The 23,699-nt window shown below is 57.8% G+C and overlaps 2 protein-coding genes across 4 annotated transcripts; one reads left to right on the forward strand and one right to left on the reverse strand.

Moving 5' to 3' along the window:
* Positions 1-3,760: 3,760 nt before the first annotated feature.
* PHOX2A (paired like homeobox 2A) lies at positions 3,761-8,443 on the forward strand. Of its 2 annotated transcripts, none has more exons than XM_077113696.1 (3): positions 3,761-3,977; positions 6,039-6,226; positions 7,215-8,443. In XM_077113696.1, the coding sequence occupies exons 1-3, from the start codon at positions 3,761-3,763 to the stop codon at positions 7,677-7,679; spliced, it is 870 nt and encodes a 289-aa protein (XP_076969811.1). In that variant the 3' UTR covers positions 7,680-8,443. The 2 variants fall into 2 exon arrangements, with proteins under 2 accessions (XP_076969811.1, XP_076969812.1); XM_077113697.1 differs by having other exon boundaries at positions 7,239-8,443.
* INPPL1 (inositol polyphosphate phosphatase like 1) lies at positions 8,253-21,846 on the reverse strand. Of its 2 annotated transcripts, XM_077113694.1 has the most exons (28): positions 21,647-21,846; positions 18,983-19,046; positions 18,729-18,879; positions 18,369-18,489; positions 17,973-18,113; positions 17,640-17,733; positions 17,445-17,534; positions 17,187-17,285; positions 16,926-17,076; positions 16,728-16,834; positions 16,300-16,402; positions 16,013-16,209; positions 15,580-15,697; positions 14,957-15,053; positions 14,583-14,721; positions 14,391-14,490; positions 14,203-14,291; positions 13,850-13,931; positions 13,659-13,748; positions 13,018-13,131; positions 12,789-12,877; positions 12,180-12,267; positions 11,932-12,087; positions 11,621-11,699; positions 11,380-11,520; positions 9,579-10,251; positions 9,179-9,312; positions 8,253-9,074 (listed from the first exon to the last, which is right to left on the reverse strand). In XM_077113694.1, the coding sequence occupies exons 1-28, from the start codon at positions 21,841-21,843 to the stop codon at positions 8,984-8,986; spliced, it is 3,795 nt and encodes a 1,264-aa protein (XP_076969809.1). In that variant the 5' UTR covers positions 21,844-21,846; the 3' UTR covers positions 8,253-8,983. The 2 variants fall into 2 exon arrangements, with proteins under 2 accessions (XP_076969809.1, XP_076969810.1); XM_077113695.1 differs by lacking the exon at positions 9,179-9,312.
* Between the last annotated feature and the right edge of the window lie 1,853 nt (positions 21,847-23,699).

Raw genomic sequence — 23,699 nt, forward strand, 5'->3', positions numbered from 1 at the left:
CCTTCAAGTCCCAAATCAATCCTCTACAGAAAAAAAAAAAAAAAAAAAAAGGGTGCTGGGATATCATTTCTGGGATTAGGTTATTGAAAATTGACTTCCATCTTGGCATTCTCTCTCTGGGTCTTGTGTGCTTACCTTCAGGGAAGGGCCCATGTGGCAAGCAACTGAGTTCCCGTGAGGAACCGAGTCCCTCAGTTCAACAACCCTCAAGAAACTGAATCCTGGCAAGCACGAGTGACGCTGGAAGCAGCTCCTTCCTCAGTCAAGTCTTCATCTGAGGCCACAGAGCAGACTAACACCTCGATTGCCGCCTGTGCAAACAAAACAAGTCTATAGAAATGTCCAATCTAAGGCATCCAGGGAAAGATACCTAGGTTCATGGAGGCCAACAACATTCAGGGTCTCTCTCTCGGCTAGAAGGGCACATGGTGGCATCTGCTAGCTTTCTCTCCAGGCTTCTTATTTCATGAAGCTCCCCCTGGGGTGTTCTCTTTCTTCATCTCCAAAGGTTACTGACTAGTGGACTCTGTGGTTCTCTCATGGTTCTGCTCGGCTCTGCTGTGGCTTTCTCGTGGCTCTAAAATGGGACTCTCTCAATGAACAAAACAAAACAAAAAAAGGACTCTCTCCAAAACGTTTCTTTTTTTAAAGGATTAATGGGTGGAGTCTCAACTCCATGGAAGCTATCTGATCAAAAGTTACTACCCACAATGGGTGGGTCACGTCTCCATGGGAACAATCAAAATGCTCCCAGCCAGCAATATTGAGTGGGGATTAAAGGACATGGTTTTTCTGGGCTCTACCACAGAACCAAACCGGTACAGTAGGTATCTTGGAAAATTACTGAAACAACTGGAGAAGATACACTCCCTTATCTTAATGGGGAACATGGCTGAGAAGAGTTCCTGAGCTTTAATTTTTTTTTTTAATTTTGACCATTCAAAAAAGGATTACTTGTTTCTCAGTTCAAATAAGAAAAAAATAACAAGGAAGGGTTTTATTAGCCCATCTTCGGACAGGTGTCCACACCTGAACTAATCATGGCTGGGGGCAGATTATATAAGGACAATGGCTCCCTGGGTAGCCATGTGGATGGAGGGGACAGTTCCCAAAAGAAAAGAGTTGTGCTGGGCCAATCATATCATACATGTCCACGATGGCAGGTGCCTTCCCATGAAGAATAACTTGGGTAAGCTTGTCAATGTGTGGCAAGGTTTGTAAAATTAAATCCTTTTTTTTTTACTTCCCTCTTTGTTAAAAATTCAAGTGTGTGCCATTCTCTTGTTCAAATGATTAAACATTCTAAGGAGAACTTCTCCCCCATACACAAGTGCCCATATGCCCACCAGATTGGGAGATCCTTAAGGAAACTATCTAAGATTAATTCATTCCCATGTGTCTAGTGTCTCTTGATGGTCTATCATGGATCAGACTCGAGAAATGTTTATTCTCAACTCTGACCTGAAGGAAGATGGACGTGTGGGAGGTACAAAGAATGCCAGGACGAGGGGGAGGTAAGCAGGGGCACTGGCACTAAGGACATTGGGCCAGCCTAAGAACATGAACTTGATCCTAAGAGCAATGGAGAGTCTTGGGAGACTCTAAGGAGCAGGGTGGCACTGTCCGATTTCCCAGTTCTGAGATCCCTTGTGTTCCCTGTAGAGTGTATGTCGAGGGGGAAGGTGTCCCTCACATACCAGTGGGGAGAATTTTTTGAAGGGGGCTGAGCTGAGTTTAGTCCTGAAAAGTAATTTGAAAACATCTCAAAGAGCTCCCCCTAGTATGGAGTAGAGAAGTTGGGGGTGGTGGTCCTGTGTGAAACAAAGAATGAGTGGCCAGGATAGGGGTGGCCGGCAGGGGATGTGTCCCCCACTGCGCTGGTAAACCTGGGAAGGGGCTCTGGAGCTCCCTTACCCCCAGGGACTCTGGTTGATAATAAGGACATGCCCATGCCCTGACCTCTGGTTCCATCCTAATCTCAAAAGACGCGTGCCAAAAGCTGAGGGCTCAGTGGACGTCAGTGGGACGCTGATGACGGCCCCTCAGGGACAGAAGAGTTCTCCCTCTTGGTTTCCCTGGTAAAGATTCTGAATGTGTCCAGTTGTCCCTCAGCGTGGAGGTCAGGTGCTGGAACTGTGGAGGCTGCATCTGCAGTCAGGTGTTGAGATAGTCTGGGTGGTTTTCCTAAAGAAGAAAAGAGCCTCTGGTGGGAAGAAGTAAAAAACTGAAGGAGAGTGAAGGGGTCTTGCGGTTAGCTCCTATCCTGATACTCATATCACACACACACACACACACACACACACACACACACACACAGCTTTGCCAGTGCCGCCGGCACTGCGGACCAGAGGGTCACCCCGGGCGGCGAGGAAGAGGACTGAGTGGGGGAGGGGTGGGGGGAGGGGGGAGGCGGACGGGGCCCGGGAAGTGCCGGGCAGGGTCGTGTGGCCTTTGCGGAAGCCGGGACAGAAAGGACCTCGGCTCCTCGGCGACCCTCCACTTCGGCCGCCCGCAGCGCCTCACCAGCGTTCCTCACCCCCGTCTGCGCTCCGGCCCGCGGGTCTCAGCTCTCCAGGGGCGCTTTCTCTCCGCCTTTCGGCCTCTGTTCCTCTGCCTGTGCGCTGCGTGTCTGTCTCTGGCCTTGCCTCTTTGAGACGGTCCCTGCATACGTGTCTGTCTCACTAGTATCATGCCTGTTTTGTCTCGTCCCTCTCCTTGTCTCACTCGCACTCCGTTTCCATGCACGTCTCATCCCTGCGCCTTCTCCGTCTTCCTGCTTCGTCTCAACCTGATTCTCTATTCCGGTCTCCAGCCCCATCTCGGCCCCCATTTCCTTCTCTGTCCCTCTTTTATCCTTGCCTCCTTCGCTGTCTTGTCCCTGTCTTCATCCCTGTCTCTTGTCCATGTTTCCTCCTTATTTCCATCTCTGTCCCTGTCTCCATATGTCTCTCTCTTGGCTGTTTCATCTGTTTCCTCATTCGTGTGCTGTACCTGTGTGGAAGACCTCTTGTCTTTCTCCATCACTGTTTCTCTCCTTACTCTTCTTGTCTCCGTCTCCGTCCCGATCTCTTCTCTTCATCCCGTCTCCATCCCAGGCTCAGTCTCTTCCTCGCCCTTGTCTTCACCCCCTCTCCTGGGCCAGCCCCTGCGCCCCCCGCCGGGATGGGACCTCGGTGGGGGCGGGGCCGAGGGGCCGGATCGAAATAACTTGGTTATCACGGTGAATTGAATTAACTTCTTAACACCAGCGCCGCCAGGCCTGTCTCCCCACCCTTCCGCCGGGCCGCAGGCGGGGAAGCCCGGGAGCCGGCCGGGACCCTCCGGCCTGGCACCATGAGTAGAGACCCACGGTGTGATGCAGATTGGGTGCGGGATGTGAACTATGGGGATGGGGCCCCGCGCAACACCGCCAGGCACCTCAAGAGCCCTAAGAGGCGGGCGGAGACCCTTTGGGGTGGGGGTGTGGGGTCGGGGGCAGCGGGGGGCGGGGCCTTGGCCGCCCAGGCCCCGCCCCTCTGGAGCTCGCCCCGCCCCGCCCCCTCCGCGGGGTCCTGCGCGTTAAAAGGCGCGCGGGCCGGTCGGAGCCGCACTTGCGTTGCACCGGGGCTGAGTGCGGCCGCGACGGGGCGGGCAGACTCGCAGGCGCTCACAGCCCCGTCCCTAGAGGCCGGTGCCTGGCGCCGGGACCCCCAACCTGACTCCCACCCGGCCCTGGACCCCGAACCGACCCGGACCGGACCGGCCCGCGCTCCCTGGGCCGATGGACTACTCCTACCTCAATTCGTACGACTCGTGCGTGGCGGCCATGGAGGCGTCCGCCTACGGGGACTTCGGCGCCTGCAGCCAGCCGGGTGGCTTCCAGTACAGCCCCCTGCGGCCCGCCTTTCCCGCTGCGGGGCCGCCCTGCCCGGCGCTCGGCTCCTCGAACTGCGCTCTTGGAGCCCTGCGGGACCACCAGCCCGCGCCCTACTCGGCAGGTGAGCGCAGCCCCGGCCCAATCCTCGCTACAAATCCGGCGGAACCCCTAGCCCCTGCCCTTCTCGACCGTCCCCTACCGCCGCCCCTATCCCTGCGCTGGCCATACTCTCCACACTCTACGGGACCCCCAGTCCTCCTGTAGAACAGGTTCCGCCTCAGCAGGAATGAGCCCCAGCCTCTCACCCTTCCCAGTGACTTTTTTCATCCCATATCCCTATCCGGTGCCCTACAAGTCAAGGGAATAGAGCCCCCTGGCCAACCCTGAGTCTCTCACTACGCCCTCCCCTCCCCTCCTGCAAAGACTATCAAACCTCTCCATCTTCTTTATTTTCATGAGAGGTTCCCCATCCTTAACACCCCCACCCCACTTCATAAGAGAGCCACAGCAACGACCCCTGTGACAGCTGGGCTGCCCAGATGGGAACCTTCCTAGAGCCCAGCCAGTTCCCCCCAGCTGGACCCTGGCCCCATCCTGCTGGGGCCTAAACCCTCCTTTTCCATCAAAATGATGTGTGTGGCCTGCTTTGCAGAAAAGGGGGCCGTGTCTTTAAGCCACTTTCATTTCCCCATTACCCCCAGAGACTTGTCCACCTAGAGTCCTGCAGAACCAAGAAGCAGTCCCTGTGACCACCAAATCCCTTGACCCAACTCCGTGTCATCACCAAACCCTCAGCTATCCCCATCACTTAGATAGATCAAAGAGTCCCAACCTGCCCCACCCATTTCCTCCTGGATCCAGAGAGACTAGGGCAGACAGAGGGGGGTGAAAAAGGGGTCTGGATTTGGAGAGACAAAAACCAGGAAGATGGGAACAGACACTGGCACAGAGATGGAGAGATTGAAGACCCTGGGCCAGATGAGGGCCAGGATTGAGATGCAAAGGAAATGGGGAGATGGGACCCTGGGGAGAAGGGATTCTGAGATGGGGATAGGTACCTAGGAAGATTGGGGACCCTGAGAGAAATGAGGACCCAGGGCTGGAGAGATGAACATAAAAACCTGGTGACAGGGACAGGAATTATGGGAAATGGGGACTTAGGAAAATTGGGGGCAGAGATGGGTAGATGGAGGTAGGTATGAGGTGTTGGAGACAAGGCATTGGGGAAATGGGGACCTAGGGAGATAGAACAAAGATGAAGGAGAGTGGGGTCCCCTGGAGAGTATGAAGCCACGAACGGATGGAGAAATAGCATCAAAAACACTATTGTGGGGGCAGTGGAGACGGGTGAGGAGTGGGAGGAGAGGGAGGGGTGGGGCAGCTTGGGGAGAGAAAGGACAGAGAGAAGGGCCTGGGAGGGAGGAGAGGGAAGAGAATATGGACGGATCTGAGTGGGGAGAAATAGGAACACTTCTCAATGGACTGAAAGAGAAGAGTGGTCTAGAAAGGGAAGGTTGAAGAGAGATGAGGATGGAGAAAGATGGGGACGATGAGAGAGAGACACCTGGAGGAGAATGGGGACCAGGAATGGGAGTGAGATAGGTCTGAGGAAATGAAATCTGGGAAGGAGAGAGATGGAGGGAAAGGTAGAAGGGGACCAAATAGCGGAGAGCCCATGGCAGGGCTAAAAGTAATCCAGGGCAGGGGAGTCTTAGTCTTTAGAGTCGAGGCCCAGGACTGACTACTGGGGAGACTTGTGATGCTGATGAGATGGGACGGCAAGACTAGGGTGGACTGAGCAGGACCTGAAATGGGACTAGCCGACTGGAACCCAGAGAGAGAGAAACACAAGGAAGGAAGGATAGAAAGGCTCCAGGTGGACTGACAGGAAAGCAGGCGGGGCGATAATAGGTCCGGGGCCCTGACTGGATTATCCGATGCTGGTTCGACCTCTCTTGGGCCCCAGGTCTCCCCTTGCCCTGTCCTCCTTCACCCTTCATGAACAGTTTGAGGGAGGTCAAAGACGCCTTTCAGCAGGAGTCTGAGAGGACAGGGTCGAGAGGCCAGTCCAGGGGCGGGGCAGGGGTGGTGGGGTGCAGTGCCAGGACCCGGCGGACAGAGCTCGGCCCACTCATGCTCCACCACCCACGTTCCCTCCGTCCATCCCCGCGCACATCCGCAGTGCCCTACAAGTTCTTCCCGGAGCCGTCGGGCCTGCACGAAAAGCGCAAGCAGCGGCGCATCCGCACCACGTTCACGAGCGCGCAGCTCAAGGAGCTGGAGCGAGTCTTCGCCGAGACCCACTACCCCGACATTTACACGCGTGAGGAGTTAGCGCTCAAGATCGACCTCACCGAAGCCCGCGTGCAGGTGCGTGTACGCGCCCGTGTGTATTGGAATGTACGTGCAGGGTTGGGGGTTCGGGAGGTTAGTGCCGGACACCTGGCGGACCGCGCGGGACTGAGGGACCTGGGCCGCCGGCAGATGCAGCCTGGGGGCGGGGAGCTCAGGGCCTGAGACCAGGGCGCCTACCCGGGCCGGGTGGGAAGAAGAGGCCAGGCAGCCCGAGGGAGGAGGCTGGCCGTGATTTGGCAGAGCCGAAACCTTCAAGATCCGAGCTATTCCGCCTCACACTACCTCCGCTTTGATTTCTCTTTAATTTTCCTATTGGGCGGGCGCGTAGGGTGATGCTTGAGAAGCCGGGACAGAGGCCGAGCGGGTAGAAGGGGAGCCCCAGGCGTTCTCAGGACTGAGCCCGGCGCGGGAGCGGGGCAGGCGTACCAGCGCCTCCAGGGCCCCCCCACCCCCCCGCTCTACAACTGTGAGACCACTCAGGCTGGGAAGCCGAAGCTTGGGACAGGCGCAAGGCGGACGAGCGCAGGGCCAGCACAGACTCTGTTTTCTATCTGTTCAAATCCGGAGTATAGCTGTTCGGCCAGCCCGACTTTACTGGAAGCCCGGAGAAAAATGGTTTCCCCTGCGGCCCTAAACTCTCCCCACTGGCCTGGGATTCTCCAGGCGGGAATTCCCGGAGCTTCCAAAAGAGAGGTTTGGGGGGAAGGGGTTAGGGTGATGCGAAGAACGGAGAAAGAATCCCTTCCAGGAGGTCAACAATACTGGGAGGCTCCTGGATCCAACGGGAAGCAGATCCCAAGGGTAAGATCCTCAGGACTTGGAGGAAGGGGCCACAGTAGGAGGGGAGTGGAGAGACGTTGAGGTCAAAGGGCCAAGTGGGAAGGGCCTCCCCAGCTCGTGGGGACGGCCTCAACGAAGACCCGGCCCCTGCCGGACCGAGGTTCCACCCGTGCCTTGCGGGCGGGGCCTGACCCTATGCGCGCGCCCTCCGACCCTCGGCCAGGCTGACCGGTCCCTGTGCCCGCAGGTCTGGTTCCAGAACCGCAGAGCCAAGTTCCGCAAACAGGAGCGTGCGGCCAGCGCCAAAGGCGCGGCGGGTGCGGCGGGCGCGAAAAAGGGCGAGGCGCGCTGCTCGTCTGAGGACGACGACTCCAAAGAATCCACGTGCAGCCCCACGCCTGACAGCACCGCCTCGCTGCCGCCGCCGCCGCCCGCGCCCGGCCTGGCTAGCCCGCGCCTGAGCCCCAGCCCGCTGCCCGCCGCCCTAGGCTCCGGGCCGGGTCCACAGCCGCTCAAAGGCCCCCTATGGGCCGGCGTGACAGGCGGTGGGGGCGGGGGACCGGGCGCGGGAGCGGCGGAGCTACTTAAGGCCTGGCAGCCGGCCGAGCCCGGGCCCGGACCCTTCTCGGGGGTTCTGTCGTCCTTCCATAGGAAGCCGGGCCCCGCCCTGAAGACCAACCTCTTCTAGCCACCGGACTCTAGAGGCTCCGGGCCAGCCCTCAGAGACGCCCCTGCCCCTCCACGACCTGAGAGAATCCCTCCCCATCTTGGCTGCCCGCCAGGACATTCCCATCTGCCCCCACCCCCCCACCGTGTCTGGCCCTTAGGTGTATCCGCCCTAGCTTTGGAGAACGAGTCAGGGCCACTCTGCTCCTCACTCACCCTCACTGGGCAGTGCGGGATACTTGTCACCGGGATCAAATGACGCCTGTCTCTAACAGTTCCCCAACGTGGAGGTCCTTAAAGAGGTGGGGCCCAGCTCCCTCCCGCGGCTTCGCAGCCCGGTGTTCGCTCCCTACCCTGGGGCTTGTGTCTGCAGCCTAAGTACACTGACCCCACCCATGCAAGGGCCTCGGTCGCCGCTGGGATAGCTGCCGGGACCGCTCCCTCACATACGCCCTCCCACCCCAGCCAGTCTGGCTCCGAGGGCAGGGTGGGAGGCTGCCCAGGCTATGGGACAGAGGGGGTTCTCATTTTCCCGATTTTTTTTTTTAATTTTCCTTTGAAAAACTTGTCTGTAATTTATTGAGGTGAATTCTGATCAATTCAAATAAAACTTAATTTATTGAAGAGATCATGCGGGCGGCCTTCTGCGTGCCCAGGATGGGGACAGGGTCGCTGCAAGAACCTTATCCCCAGTTGTCACCAGCGAGGAGCCGCCGACTCGCTTGCCACGCAGCGCAGGGCGGTACAGACCTGCCTCAGCAGAACCAAGCAAACTGCCATTATATGGCCGAGATCTTGCTCCCGACCCCAACTGCATGCTGAAACGTTTAAATAAACCTCAGCCCGGCCCTCCGGGCTTTTCCTTCATATCTGAACGTCCGTCATTTGCGGATGGACACCCCTAGAGTGGAGGGACCGGAGGGAGACCCTGAGGAGCCCACCCCCCTGTGGTTCAGGTCCCTTGAAGGGCGGCAGAAACAGCGGTGAAAATGGGGGGCCCCGGACGTACCCAACTTATCTCCTCACACACGGACACACCTGGAGCCGGGAGGAGGGGTACAAAAGGGAGGAGAGCACCAACAAAGTAACCAAGCTTCCGTGGTAACCGTGGCAAGTGATCTCCAGAGCCCCGGGCCTATAAGGTGAGGGGCAGGATGTCCCAATCAGGGCGCTCTATCTGATTGGGCGGTGGGGAACGCGGCTCCCCAATAAATAGGCAGAAAGGCACTGCCCTGCCCCTCATAACTTTTCAATCCCGGGGCTAAGGCTAGGCCTTCCTGGGGTAGGCGGAGGTGCTGAGCCCGCAGCTTCGCTTGGCCTTCGCCATCACTTGCTGAGCTGAAGAGTATCCAGAAGGAGGCGCTTGTGAGCTGGGTCCTGCACCCCGGCTTCCTCCAGATCCTCCTCGGTGATGTCACTGTGGGGATAACAAGCTGGATGGTGGGCGAGACGGTCCTCAAGGGTCCGTGGCCCCGCCCCCAGGGTCAGCCCCGCCCCATCCGCTTTCAGCCCCGCCCCCACCTGAGAAACTCCAGGTCGTCCCAGCCATTGTGCACCAGGCCCTCCTCATAGCGCTCCAAGCCGATGGCCCGCAGCCAGGCGCCCATGCCCGCCTCGCCCAGCCCGCCGACCCGCCCGCCCTGCGGGCACGGAGCCTGAGAGAACACGGCTGTCAGGGGAGCACTGCGGATGCCCATTACATAGACACACTGAGGCACGTGCAGACAGCCACACTCTAGGGCATGCTCTGGAGTAAGGAAGCCAAGGACTGGGACTGATTCATCAGTCCCCAACTCCCCCACACCAGGTTCAGGGAAAAATGGGCACCAGTGAGTGCTGCATGGTGGAGAGAGAGGCTACCGCAGACCAGGAGCACAGGCACACTTCCGATACACACAGGCAGCCACCCTGACCCACACACCTCCTCTGCCAGGTCTTCCTGGATGCTCTCTCGGATACGGGGTGGAGGAAAGCTGAGGGGCCGGCCATAGTCCAAGGGCAGACCCCGGGATGGCTGTAACTCCAGGGGGCTTGGGAGGAGCACTGAGCGGCCAGGCCCAGCCGGGGCGTAGTCCACCTCACTCAGTGTCTTGGCCATTTGCAACACGGAACAGGAACGGTCATCCCCACTAGCTACCTCCCCCAGGAATGTGCTGGCAGGGGAGGGGCCGGGAGGCAGTGGGGGCCTTGGGTGGGCCTTGGGAGGTGGTGGGCCCCGGGCCTCACCCCCACTGCGACCCCGGACTACTGGGCCTGGCAGAGGATCCAGGCTGGGGGGCAGGAAGATGGCTGAGTCTGGCAGTGGTGGGGGTGGAAAGTCTGGAGGGGGCAGTGTGCCCCCGGACTCCTCATCTGATGAGCTCCCCTCTCCCACGCGGGGGGGCCGGTGGCACCCAAGCTGTGGCGCAGGCATGGTGATGGCCACTTTGTTCTTGGTAACAGGCAGAACTGGGGCCCTGGCAGGTGAGGGTGGCTCCGGGGGTAGCAGCTGATGCGGGACCCCCTCAAGGACGTAGTAGGCAGGGTTATTGAAGCTGTTCTTGGGTGGAGGGGCCACCACCCCTTCCGGCTCTGGAGCCCCCTCTGGCTTCGACCTGGGTTGGGGAGCAGGATAACTGAGTCAGGACCCATAAACCCAAGGTGAAGGCAGTGGGCACAGTGGAAGAACTGGACTGAGTCAGGAAATGAGCCCCTGGCCCAGACCTCTGCATGGATGTTAAGCAAGGAAGTCACTTCCCCTATCCCACCCTTGGTTTCCTCATCTCTGAAATCTGGGAGTTGGGTAGAGGGGTGAGAATGCATAATCCCTAAATCCACTTGTCTCATTTGCTAGGAGTCTTGGATCTTTTAAGACCTTGTAACTGACACCTGAGCACCAAAACAGGGGCGTCAGAGAGCAGGGCACTAAGGGCCTTTAATGAGAATGACTGGCCAGATTGGAAGACCGGAGGCGTACCAGTTGGAGGCATCGGGGTCTACCAGTTGAGGACTCTTACTCAAGGATTCAGGTTAGCTTTCACTGAAGCCTGGGAATAAAGCCAAGGTCACTGACGACAGCTGAAGATGAGTGAAAAAGCACCAAACTGTACCTGGGAGTTTTTATTTAAGTTCAGGAGACAGCTGGATGTAATTAGATAGCAAGCCTCCCTTCCCCAAAGTGTGACCCATGGAACATCAGTTTCACGAAATATTAATAGGTATTATGTAGGGGAAAAAAGTTTCCTGGCCCATTAAGTTTGGTAAGCTATATTAAACAGAGTTGGAAAAAAGTTTCCTTCCTGCCCACATGCTCAGAGCTTTGGCTAATACTAATGCGCACTGAATATCTAAGAAAAGAATCTAGCAAGAAGCATTTCCTAAACTCATTGGACCACAAACCTTTAGTGGGGCATCTTGTCAGTGTTCCATAGAAAATGCCTCGGGAAATCCCGTGGCTCACCATGTGCTTTCTCCAGACAGGAGGCTCAAGTAAAGTCTGTTCACATGAAGCAAGCTGTTTTAAAAACAACTTCTGATTCTATTTTTTAAGGCAGAATAAAGAGGAAAAGCTGACAGAGTTCTCTGACTCAGGGAACTACAGCTAAAGGAGGCCTAGCCTGCCAGAGTGGCACTTCTGGTCACAAGGTGACAGAGCACCCAAAGGGCAGATAATGCCCAGCCTGGTCCCGAAAGCCAAACATAGCGATGGCTAAAGTGGGGGAATGACAGGTTCCTCCTCTCACCTGGAGGTCAAGGGCTCCTCCCGGGGAGCTGCTCGGGGTGGGGCTGGGGGCCGCCCGGTTGGTGGTGGTTTCTCTGGTTCTTCAAATAACTTGGACAGCGGGCAGGAGGCCTCTGCAGGAGCTGGCTTGCGGCTTCCTGACCTGCCAGGGACGCACAGGGGAGGAGAGATAAATCGGGGCTGACCAAAAGCCCTGGGCACCACCTCACATACACGCGACCACTACCAGAGCCCCAGCTCACCTGGGCTCCTGGCTACCCCGCGACACGGAGGGGGCTTTGCTTTTTGCCCCTGCCTCGTCTTTATCAATGCTGATCCACTCTGGGTGGGGGAGGAAGGGAGGCTCAGAGGGGATCTGGGCTCCTGGATCCCAGACACCCACTGGGCCTGCTAGCCCTTTCCCAGTTGCTCCCCAGGGCAAGTCCACTCCCAGTTCTGGCTACAAAACTTTCAAGTATCTGAGGAACCCAATATGCCCCCCATGTCCTCCCCTCCTAGACCCTTCCACACCACCCCATCCTATGCCCCACACCCTCCCCAACAGAGCTCCCACCGTAGAGGCGTTCACGGGTGCCCAGGCGCTCCGTGGGCACCCGCACCTTCATGGAGCCACGGATGTTGCCTGTCTCCTCGCCTCGGTGGGACAGGAAGGTCAAGAACTGCTGAGCTGTGCTGCCAATCATGGACTTGAGCGCAACCACACACTCCCCTGAAGGGCAAGTGAAACAGAATAGCCAATTGCCAAATCTTTCTAGACTCTTGCCCAGCTTCCCGTACCCCTTGACATCCCATATCCCTCACCGTAGGATTCGTAGCCATCCATGGACTTGACCGTGAGCAGGAGGTGCTGATCCTGCAGGTACTCGATATCAGCCAGAATGGGCTTTAGCTGGGAAGGAGAGGCCCAGTGAGGAACAAACCCCAACCACCTCCTACTCCTAAGGACCCGCATGTGGCTCCTAGCTCTACTCACCCCCTCCCTCAAGCTCTTCCATGGTCACTCACACTCAACTCTTAAGGAAAGATCCCAAATCCTTAGCATAGAAGACAGCCCTGTATGGGCCTTTCACAGCACTCAACAACATGGAAATTAATTACTTATCTGCATCCTCAGTGTCCAACACAGGACCTGACATTTAGCAAAGGCTCAAGAAAGTTTTATCAAATGAAGGAAGGAACTGCAACTTGGTCCTCACTCCCAAAATATGGGCAAATGTCCTCATTCTCACTCATGCCCAACCACACACACACACAGGCTCCATCAAACTGCCCTCCTTCTGAGGTGTTCTGCACTCCTCTCTGTGTTCACCCCTACCAGTACCTGTGCCCCAGTGTGCCCACACTCCGCTCTGATCCCATGCCCATCTCTGTGCCAGTTCCCATAAGCCTGGGCTCTGCCCGCAGCCTCACCGTGGGCAGTTGGCGTGAGGACCACTGCACCTTGAGGAAGTTGATGTTATCACTGCTCTGGGCATCGTTCTCAAAGCTCTTCTTGTACTCTGGGGTGGGGAGGGAGAACATCCAATTGAGTGCCACCTTCCCCTGTTTCCTTCCCCCTAAGTTGGGGGCTGACTGCTCTGGCACCCTCTGGCCTCCCATCCCCCTTGGCCTACACCCAGCCCTGGGTCCTGCCTCTGACCCTCCAGGCAGGTGGAATAGAACTCGATGAAGAACTTGGTGCGGCTAGCAGTCTTCACAATGGCCTCGATGCTCTCAAACTCAATGTAGGCCTGGTCTGAAGTCTTCGAGAGTCCTGTGGGACAGACAGGAGGGCTGCCAAGTGGGCATAAGAGGATCACAGGAAGAGCAGGACAGAGCAGCTGAGCCCTGAGTCAGGAAATGAGGCACTCTGGCAGAGTGGGAGGGAAGCCTGGGGGGCTCTTCCCTACCCTAGGCCACCAGCTGGGAGACCTGAAAGCCCAGACCCTGGACAGAGCAAATGGACAACCTAAGGGTGAAGACCCATCTCAGAGGGGTCTGGGGACCAGAATGCCTGCAGGAATTGCCCACCAACAATCCACTGGGCACACTCATGGGCACATGGGAACCCCAGTCAGAGACATATATATGTTAACTCTCACATACATCCACACACTCATGGGTACGCACCTCATACAATCATCCAGGCACACAGACACCCTCACATATTCAGACACTCTAGCACACACGAGTACACACATACACTTCCTCACATGTACTCAAGACCTATGTACATCTCAGGCCATGACCTGTACCCACCCTAATGTATGCCGTGCCTACAAGTACATCCAGAATAGTCACCTTTCTTGGAGATGAACTGAGAGGTTACTCCAACCTCAAATGTCCCAAACACAGGGGAGTGGTCACTGGTGACAATATCATCGGTGCAACCTGAGAGGGGACAGAAATGGGGGCTCAGCGGGAAAAGCTAGAGCACAACTGGGACAGTGACTGCCCAGGATGCCCCCTCACCCCGTCCGGGAGGCTCTGACCATAGGAATTGCAGATGATATGGGTCTCAGGGTAAGATTTCCAGAGAATCCGGTCACACCATGAGGGCACATTGGTCCGGACCTGGGGCAGGGGGACAGCAGGACGGTCAGAACCAACAGTTGGGTACTGTTCGGCACTGGCCCCACTCCAGAGTTAATGAAGCTCTAAACTATCCTTACTGGGCCCCCACACCCACCTCCCTTCTTGAATCCTCCCAACACCCAAGACCTAAGACCCAGAGGGGCCAAAGGAGCTGGAGTGGCAGCTGCAGAAGCCCAGACCCGTGACCCTCCATGCACTAATTCACGGTAGCCTGGGGCCTCCCAAGGCCCTCCCCACTCTCCTTGCTCACCCCAGTTGGCTTCTGCTTGTGCCAGGCATACGTGTCTCGGGAACCCCGCTCATAGCGGTAGGTGGGTGGGAAGGAGATCTCCTCCTCACCTAGAGAAAGCAGGGGGCAGGTGGGAGGCAGGCTCCCAAAGATCCAAGGATCCCACAAGCCCTCTTCCCTCAGGGACCCTGGCTGGGTTCCACACTCACTGAATCGAAGGAAGACCTTGTGTTTCTCCCGCTCCAAGTTGAGCTGGTCCACCCTGAGCAAGGGCTCAAACTCCTTCCGGCTGATGTAGTTCAGGATCTCCTGGGGTTGGGGGCACAGAGGCTGGCCACGTTCCCCCACGAGCCAGGCCAGCCCAACCTCCCCACCAGCTGCCCGCCGGGCCCTGCTCACACCTGGATATCCATGTCTAGGCGGTAGTTTAGGTCCCCAAACCAAAACAGGTGCGTGAAGCGCAAGGAGATGTCAAAGGCACTGAGCTGTCGATCGCCCAGCGACAGCAGCCGCAGGATGTCCAGGTAGTTCTGGTTGCGCCTACAGTGGCAGCCCAGGGTCAGGAGGCGAGGAGAGGGGTGCAGTCCCCTCTCCAGGATAGGGATGGGGTAGGGATAGGGGTCCCTGAGGAGCCAGAGACAAGGCCAGAGGGGTCTAGAGTTGGAATAAGGGAGAAGAAGAAGGTCCCACGGGCATGTGCTGGGCTGTGGGAGAGGGATCAGGTCTCAGGAGACTAGGGACGGGATGAAGAACTATGGGAAAGGGGCTCCCTCACCGGGCAGTCTTCTCATTTCCTGACGTGAGGTGGCAGTTCACAAACCCAAACGAGGTACCATTGAACATGAAGGAGACACCCACAGCCCCCTTGTTCCCTGCCAGGGCGAGCAAGAGAGAAAGGCCCAGTCACCCCTGCAGGGCTCCAGCTCTCCCCTGAAGCAGCAGTGGGAGGGTCCCGGAACACACACCCACACCCTCCCCTTGGGTCCACACAAGGCACAAAGGGTCTGTCTGGAGGGCCTGACTCTCTGCATGTGTGAGCAGATGCCAAGGGTGAAGCTGAAAGGACCTGCAGATTCTGAGCAGACTCAGGCGTGAGGAAGCACTGTGCTATAGATCGAGGGACCTAGGCACTCGGTCTGGCTCCGTCACTTACTTGCTGTGTGACCTTGGACAAGTCACTCAACCTCTCTAGGCCTGAGTTTTATCATTTATGAGACAGAGGTAAAAATCCTGGCCCTGCCTTCATGGTGGGGCAGGAATAAGTTTAGAATATAAATACACTGTACAAAGTTGAAAGTATCCTATATATGGGGACACTGAGACCACACCAAGGGAGAAGAACCTGGGCTTAGAGGCAGCAAGAGGTATGGACAGAGGGACCCTGCCTGCCCTGCTCACCCAGGGTGTTGGCGATGCCAGTCTTCACACTGGAGGTACTGACGTGACTGATGCGGTTCTCGTGCTCAGGCTTGACCAGCACAGCCACCTTGATGTTCCATAGGGACTGCATGGCAATCTGGGTAGAAGGTGTGGGGTCACACCTGCCCTGCCTGGGGCCACTGCCCTATTACCCCCAGTCCATAATATGGACTGCTGTCAGTCACAGGATAGGAATGTCTGCCACCCCTTTTCCATAAGGAGCCAGAGAGAAACAGACCTTTCCACAACATGGAGGACTCAGGTTAGATCTCCCAAGGGATGAGCTCAGGGAACAGAGGGAAAGCCAGCTGAGCTCTGTTACCCCAGGGATGCCCGCAAAGCCAAGTGGGATAGTGTAGGGTGGTATGTGAGGATGGGGAACTGGACAAGATACCCCCAACACCTCCCTCACCGGGCGGTAATCCAGATCTGTGAGCTCCTTGAGACCCCCGCGCAGTAGGTCCAGCCACTCGCGGTCGCCCACTGAGTTCTCCTGGGTTCCAAAGACGTAGATGTCATGGGGTATGGTCACCGTGACCTCATCCAGGGTCTTCCCCAGACCCTTTGATGTGAACCAAGATGTCACATTTTTTGGAGGTGGCACACTTCCTAAGGTGGAAGGGACAGGCAGGGGTAGAGTCAGACCCCTACCCTGGGGCCATCCCTCTCTCCCACCCTAGCCCCTAGTGTGAGCCTGACCCATGTTCCAGGTGCCTATGAAAACAGAGATCATGTCGGGCTCGTCCTGCTTGGAGTGCTTATTCTTCATGAGCTGCAACAGCTGGCAGAAGGCCTCCCGCTTCTAGGGAACAGTAGCCAGTCAGGGGCAGGTGGGACAGCCAGGAACCCCACCTCCCACAGGGATACCCTGCTAGATAGCAAGCACCATGAGGAGAAAGGCATACCTGTCTATTTCACCACTGTATACCCATTACTCAACTCATCATAGGTGCTCAGAAGATGTTCCTTAAAATCCACCTTTAGGCCATCCACTCATAATACAGATACTGTCTACCCTGTCAGACCCACCCCTGCCGGGAGGGATGACACACCTACATCATGCTTTCCAGAATGCCTATCCAGGGACCCCTGCAGCCCCCAATGGCCTGGCCCCACCTGCCACTCACCCTGGCACTGACAAAGATGAAGTCCTTGCGCTGGGTCCGGTCCTTCTCCTTCTCAAACACAACACCTAGTTTGTTCTGGACACGCTGGGACTTAATGAGCTGACGAACTAGGAAATAGAGGATGGGTCACATAGGTCTGCACCCCTAGAGCTGGGGGCCCCGCCCAGCCCACCCTCCCCAGGCCTGGCCCTCGCTCACTGCGGTCATGCGTGAAGGTTGTCCAATCCTCCTGCGAGTCCCGCTGTCTCCGCAGCAGCACCAACCGCCCACCTTCCACATCTACGCTCAGCGTGAACTTCTGTGACTTCCCAATTTTGGTCAGGTCACCCAGGATCACATCCAGCTTCACCTGCAACCCAGAAGCAGGAAGTAGGGAGGCTGCTGAAAAGACCCTGGGGTAAGCAGCACCTCTTCATCTCCGACTATCCTTTGTCCCACCTGACATGCCCCACCATGTACCTCAAAGGCCTGCACAGGGATGGTCTTGGCCTTCCGTGTGGATGGCTGCTGCGGAGCTGGGGGTGCTGTGGAGCTTACGTCCTGCAGAGCCTTCAGGGCCTGGAAGGGGCAGGGGCAGGGCTGGGTCAGGGGCATGCTGAGGACCGGGGAAGGAAGTGGTATGGTTCATACTGGGGGTCAGGACTGAGATCAGGGTTAGGCCAATGTGAGGGGTCAGGATTTGGAAGAGTCAGAGGACAGAGGTCAGGATCAGGTCACCTTCTTTTGGATACCAGACAGGAAATCCTTTAACACTGACAGCTTCAGCACTAGGCTTTCTAGTTCCTGCTCCCCAGTCTGTGGTGTGCTCTGTGGGGAGAAAGAATAAGGCTTGTACATGAGGCTACCAAGTGGTACCTCTCCCCCAGCCTGAAAGCATGAATCTGTCCCCCTGAGGTCTTCCTACAATCTCACCTGCTGCTGCAGCAGGCGGGTCACCATAGGTGAGCTCTGCTGGTCAAACACCTTGGACAGGATCTCCAGACCTGACAGGACCTTGTCTACCTCACTAGGGGAGACATCAGGTCAGAATAACACCTCCACCCCAGCTTAAGTACAGAGGCTTGGGACTGAGAGTGTAGCCTCAGCCTCTACCAGGAGGAAACAAGGGTACACATGAGGAAAAGTCAAAAGGCAATGGCAGTTTAGGGTCACAGGTGAAAGGTCAGGGCACATGTGCAGCAAGGGAGTCGGTAAGGACTGATGAGAGGTCAGGGTTCAGTGCATGGGGTTGGATGTCCCAGGTACCTGTGCAGCCTCCGGCATGAGGTGGTGAGGGTGCGGGTGAGATGAGGCAGGTTGCTGGCTCCGCCCCGCACAGCCTCCAGATCCAGCCCGTAGCTACCCTTCAGGTACTCGTGCGAGACAGTGCTCAGCCCATTGGGAGCACTTTTGGGAGGGGTTAAGAAGTCAGTGGAGGCCCTGTCCAGCCCTGTCCCAGCATCTCCACCCCACTTCTAGTGGGAGACAGTACTGGTGGTAAATGAATGGGATGGATCAGGGTATCTGCCTCTGGGGCTGAGATGGTTTGGGGATCCCTGCGGTTGCAGGAGCTTAGAAGGTCTCCCCTCCCCGACTGGTGGGGACACAGTTCCCAGGCAAGAAAGGGACTTCCTGTTCAGTGGAGGGGTAGGGGGGTCTCACCTCTCAGCAGCTGGAGTTGTGGGGGTCTCAGGGGCTGGCGGGGGGCTGCTGGGCCCCATGGGGGCAGAAATGCTGGTGGAGCCAGAGCGCGGGGGCAGTGGGGGTTTCTCATCCTCCCCATCTGTGAACAGGGTCAGTGGGGCAGCAGTTTGGGCTTCCTGCCCTCAGTGGGGTTCGGGGGCTTTGCCATAGCTGTCAGAGACACCCAGGGGAAGGGAGCAAGGTGCCCTGGCACCATGGTTAGGGAGGCAGGGTGGCTTTAGGGGAGGTGGGGGTGAGAAAGGAGGACGGGAAGAAGTCGGTGGTGCCTGAGGCACTGCAGTGTTTGGAGCAGGGAAAGGGCCCTGCACTGGGCAGTACCTGAGACATCACGGTCATCTGGTGGGTCTGGCTCCCGCTCCCGCTCCACGGGCAGCAGCAGGGCGCACACGAGGCCTTGGTTGGGCTGGGCATACAGGCCGATGAGCTCACCTAGGGTCTGGAAGCGGCGCACAGGCACACCCTGCGAGGTCTGCAGGTCACAAGAGCAGGAGGAGTCAGCCAGAGGGTCCCAAGCCCCAGGCTAGAATTAGGATCAAGGTCAGGGGTTAGGGGCCAGGGGTCAGAGCTCCCACCTGCACAGCCAGAAAGTCTTCTCCATCAGGCAGAATGCGGTAAGTATGCACATGCTTCTGATACCTGATGGGAAGGCGGGTCAGACTCCTGTCACTTCCAAGCCCCAAGGTACCCCCTCCTCCTGCCACCAGGTTCAGCCCCATGGCCCCTCAGCTTGGTTTCCCTAGGAGAGCTTACCCAGACTGCAAAGGGTTAACAATGGGGCCAGTCTATTTCCACCTTCCTCCCCCCTCACCACCTTAAGACCTGCATAGACTCCACACCCACCGCAGGGCCTGGGAAGCAACAGGCATTCTTTTGTGGCCTGCACAGCTGTCTAAACAGCCCTTCTGGGCTGTGATACACGCCTGGGCCCCCCTGCCAGAGTATGAGTCTTCAGATGTCTGGTTGCCCTTGTCTGTGCACACGGGCAATGTGCAAACACGTGTGTGCCTGCTGTGTGTGCTCATGTTAGTGCCTGGCTCTGCTGGAGCTGGGTATGTCTGTGGGAGTTTGACTGGGGGGAGTTAGGGGGCATCAAACTAGGACTTTCTCTGCCTACTTCCCCCAGGAACCAAGAAACTAGATGACCCAAGGGGATCCCCTTATGGGAGACCTGGGCCTCTAGGAGCCCCAAGCTGAGAAGGGGCAAGAGGGTGCTGACAGATGGCAGCAACAGCTGAGCAGGTGACAGCTGAGCCACGCCTTCCACAGGCGCATATTCACTGGGAGGGGGAGGGCTCCCTCTGTCTCACACACCTCAAGGTAGGCTTGCCCAAGGGAGTGGCCAGCCCATGTGTGTTGGGTGGGAGGAAACATAGGCACCAGGGAGGGTCACAGGGCCAATTCCTCCCTCACATAGCCCCCTCCACACTCTGGGGCTCTCCTGGCTGGACCCAGTACAAGCTGTGTGAGTATTTGTGTGGCTGGGTTTGTTGGCTTGTGAGCTGTGAGTCCGTATTTATAATAATAACAGTATCCCATTAACTGAATCCTGTCTGCTCATCTCACTTAATCTTCACATTTTGAGCCAGATAGTATTATTATTATTATTTTCTAGATGAGGAAATGGAGGCTCAAAGCAGAAAAGTGATTGCGTAAAGGTCACCAAGCAAGCAAAAGGCAGAGCTTTTTTGGGATTTAAACTTAGGGCCTGGGCCTGTCAGGGCAGGGGTGTTTTCTGAATGTTATCTGTATACATGGGGTGTGTATACAGATCAGCAAGTACCTATTTGTTTGGGAAATATAAGAAATCACTCGTTTCTGATTTCTACCTCAGGCTCCTGAGAGGCAAAAGAACAGCCTCTCACCCCACCCCCTGGCAATGGAGTAGAATCCCTCCCTCCTAGGACAATAATGTCCCTCACCCAAACACAGGCCCCAGCTGTCCCTCTCCCACTCAACAGCTGACATAGCACCTGCCTCCCTCCCCTCCCTACTTAGGGGATACACCTCAAATGGGGCTGGGAGGCAGGACTCCTAGGACATTTATCTGCTTAAGCTGACCCTCTTCAGCCCCCAACACTGGGCCTCAGACTTGAGGCACAAACTGAAATTGAAATGTATAGGGACCCTTTCTCTTCAGGTTAACTGCCCAGTTAACTGCCCAGGCCAGGGTTTCTCAACCTCGGCACTATTGACATTTTGGACCAGATAATTCTTTGTTGTGGAGGACTGTCCATAACAGAAGGATGTTTGCACCATCCCTGGCTTCTGCTATGCCAGTAACACCATCCCAAATGTCACCAAATGTGACAGAGGGGAAAGGAGGAAACACAGGGACAGCAGGATTCAGAGGGAAGTTCACAGGGCTAAGGAGGAACATAACTCGATCTAACCAAAGCAGCCTCTGTAGCTTCCGATTCATCTGCATCCCACTCCAGAGGCCCACAGGAGCCCACTCAGTGTCAGACTGTGTGTTTGGGGGTGGGGGGGTGGGGCTGGCAGTAAGGGGTAGGGGAGCAGATCAGGGAGAAGACTCCAAAACTGAATGTGTAAACTCACCCCAACACCACTACCACACAAAGCTAAGTGGTGGACCCACAGGACCAGGACTACTTGAACAACTGCCAAGTCTAGCCCCACAGTTAGCACCCATTGCTCAGGGCTACACCCAGGACTCAAACCAGGAGCCAGGGGCACAGACCTCTGCTCATGGATTCATGCAATAATGAGACAGCCCCATGCAGCCTCACATGCTCCTCTTCTTCCCTAACCTTCCTTTCAACAGCAACCCCCAAGCCCCAGCTATGAACAGCCAGGCAGTCCAACCTCAGTCCTAGGTGCTCAGAAAAGAAGCTGCTGGGGCTCTTCACAGAGTCTATCAGTCCCTCTATCCCCAACTCCCTCTACTGCTTACTACTCAGACACTCAATCCCTATATAAACAGAACTGGACACAACCTTGGAACACACATCCTCTCTCCACTGCCCCTTGGACATGCAAGATGCCTGGGAGAGTCTACCAGGGACTGCCTGCATTTTCCCCCATCATCGCATACTCTGAATTCGAGTCCCCAGACACACAGCAGGAAGTGCCACTGCATCCTTCTTCAGCCCCAGGATAATGCCAAAGCCCCTACTCTGGGGGGCGCTGGCGTCCCACCGCCCCAGTCACCCGGCCGCATCCCATCCACTCCCGCCTTCTCCCCAGCCCAGCCTGCCCGGAGCCCCCGCCCCACTCACAGGACACAGAGCGCGAAGGCCCCCGCCACGCTCTCGCTGTCGCGGACCAGGAAGCTGCCATCGCGGCCCGCCCGGGCAAGCAGTTCCTCGGCGGCGGCGCGGCTCAGGTCACTGTGGTACCACGCGGGAGCCGGACAGCCCAGGGCGCCCCCGGACCCGGCGCCTCCCGGGCCAGGCGCCCCGCACGCGGAAGCCATGGCCCGGTCAGGGCTCAGCGCTGCCGGCACCAGCCGCTCCGCGCCATCCGCCCCCGGCCGCTTCGGGCTGGGGTCGGGGCCGGGACACTGTCCCGGGGCTGAGAATCCGCAAGCGACCCTGGGCCGGGGATCCGGGCTCCGCGCCCCACCGCGAGGGCCGCCTCGACACCGCGCAGCCGCCGCCGCCTGCAGCGCCGGCCACAACTTGAAGAGAAAGAAAAGTTTGTTCAGAGGCGGCGGGGGAGGGGCGCAAGCGGAGCGCAGAGCCGGGCGGCCGGCTCCCTCCCCCTCCGCTCGGCCCACGACCCAGATCGCCCCTGCTCCCAACCTCTTACCCACAGAGTCGTGTCCCCCACATTCTTGCAGAACCCGGGATCCCCCAAACCGCAGGGGGACCCGATTTCCCAAACCCCACAATGATCGTTCCCCCGCCTCCACCCCCAATCAGCGCTCCGCAGAAATCCAGTCCCCAAATCCCCCATCGAAGTCCGAGTCTCCCCATCCTATACCCAGACCCTTCGGGGCACCGTCCCTGTTTCCTCCTATCACGAGAATTCAGCCTCCCTTCTATACCCTTAATATTATCACTTCCAACCCCCATAAAGGTCTGATTCTACCCCAAATCCTTTTCATCCGTCTCCCCTACAGCACCGCAGGATCGAGTTCCAAAACCTGCGAAGAATGAACCTCCCTTCATCAGTCTCCCCATCAACCGAGGGGGCCAGACCCCCAACTCCCAAGAAATCCAGCCACCTCTTGGCCCCGAACCTTAAACTCCACTGGATCCGGCCCTAAGAAATCCCGCAGGGCTAACCATAAAGATCCGAATCCCTCAGACCAGGGCCTGTGCCCTGGGACCCCTCACTCCCCGTCCCCGCAGCCCTTCCCGGCCAAGGGTAGGGGCCCTTCCCCCTCTCGGCCAAGTTCCCTGGCATCACTCCCCCTTGCCCGCAGGGCCAGCCTTGAGGGGTTCAGCAGTCCGAGACGAGGAGGCCCCTCCTTATCCCACTAGAAGAAAGTTCCCCCAAATCCCCGACCTCTCCCCAGAGACCCGGCCACCTCGCGCAGGCCCCCACCTCCGGGCTTCTCCGGTGCCCCTTCCCCGGGAAAGCGGCCCTGGACTCTCAGCGGCCACTTAAGATGGCCATCCGCCGCCGCCGCCGCCACAACCCCCCACCCCCCGCCTTCCGCCCCGCCCGCTGCCCCGCCCCCGCGGCTCTCGGCGGAGACTGTGGGTAGGACGCTCGCTCCGCCTCAGCCGGGTCGCGATCTCGGCCCCGGAGCCGCTGATCGAGTGACCTCGGGCAAGTCACCGCTCCTCTCCGAGACTCGGCTTCCAGCTCTTTAAAATAGGGAAACTGTTAGGAGCGCAGACTCAATGGGACGGTGCTTGTAAAGCTCTCGGCACAGGGCCTGGCACCCAGCAGGCGTTCCCGAGCGGCGGCTATTTTTATTATTAATTAAGGAGTAAAGAAGGTGACAGCTGTGTAAACTGTAAAGCGCGGCTGCGGAACGAACGGGTATTATTAGCACCCACCCCCACCCCGGCTACTCCCTCCAAGTCAATAAACTTGCTCCCCTGTGGGCCGAACGCCGAGCTGGTTGCACCCAGGACTCGGCACGCTCCGACGCCCCCCGACTTACCCGGCCCCCTCTGGCGGCGGGCTGGGGGAGAACGCGGCCGCCGGAGAGGGGGCGGGGCGTATAGGAGGGTCTAGCCCTCCCCTTCCCAAAAAAAGACCTAGCCTTTGGCGGCGTCTCAGGGGAGTCCGCTTCCTGCCCCGCCCCTCCTCCCCTGGCTCCTTAAAGGCGCAGGCACCCAGCCGCGTGCTCAGTAGCCAACTCCTTGTCCACCG

Source organism: Tamandua tetradactyla, chromosome 8 (genome assembly GCF_023851605.1).
Source record: "Tamandua tetradactyla isolate mTamTet1 chromosome 8, mTamTet1.pri, whole genome shotgun sequence".
Lineage (NCBI taxonomy): Eukaryota > Metazoa > Chordata > Mammalia > Pilosa > Myrmecophagidae > Tamandua > Tamandua tetradactyla.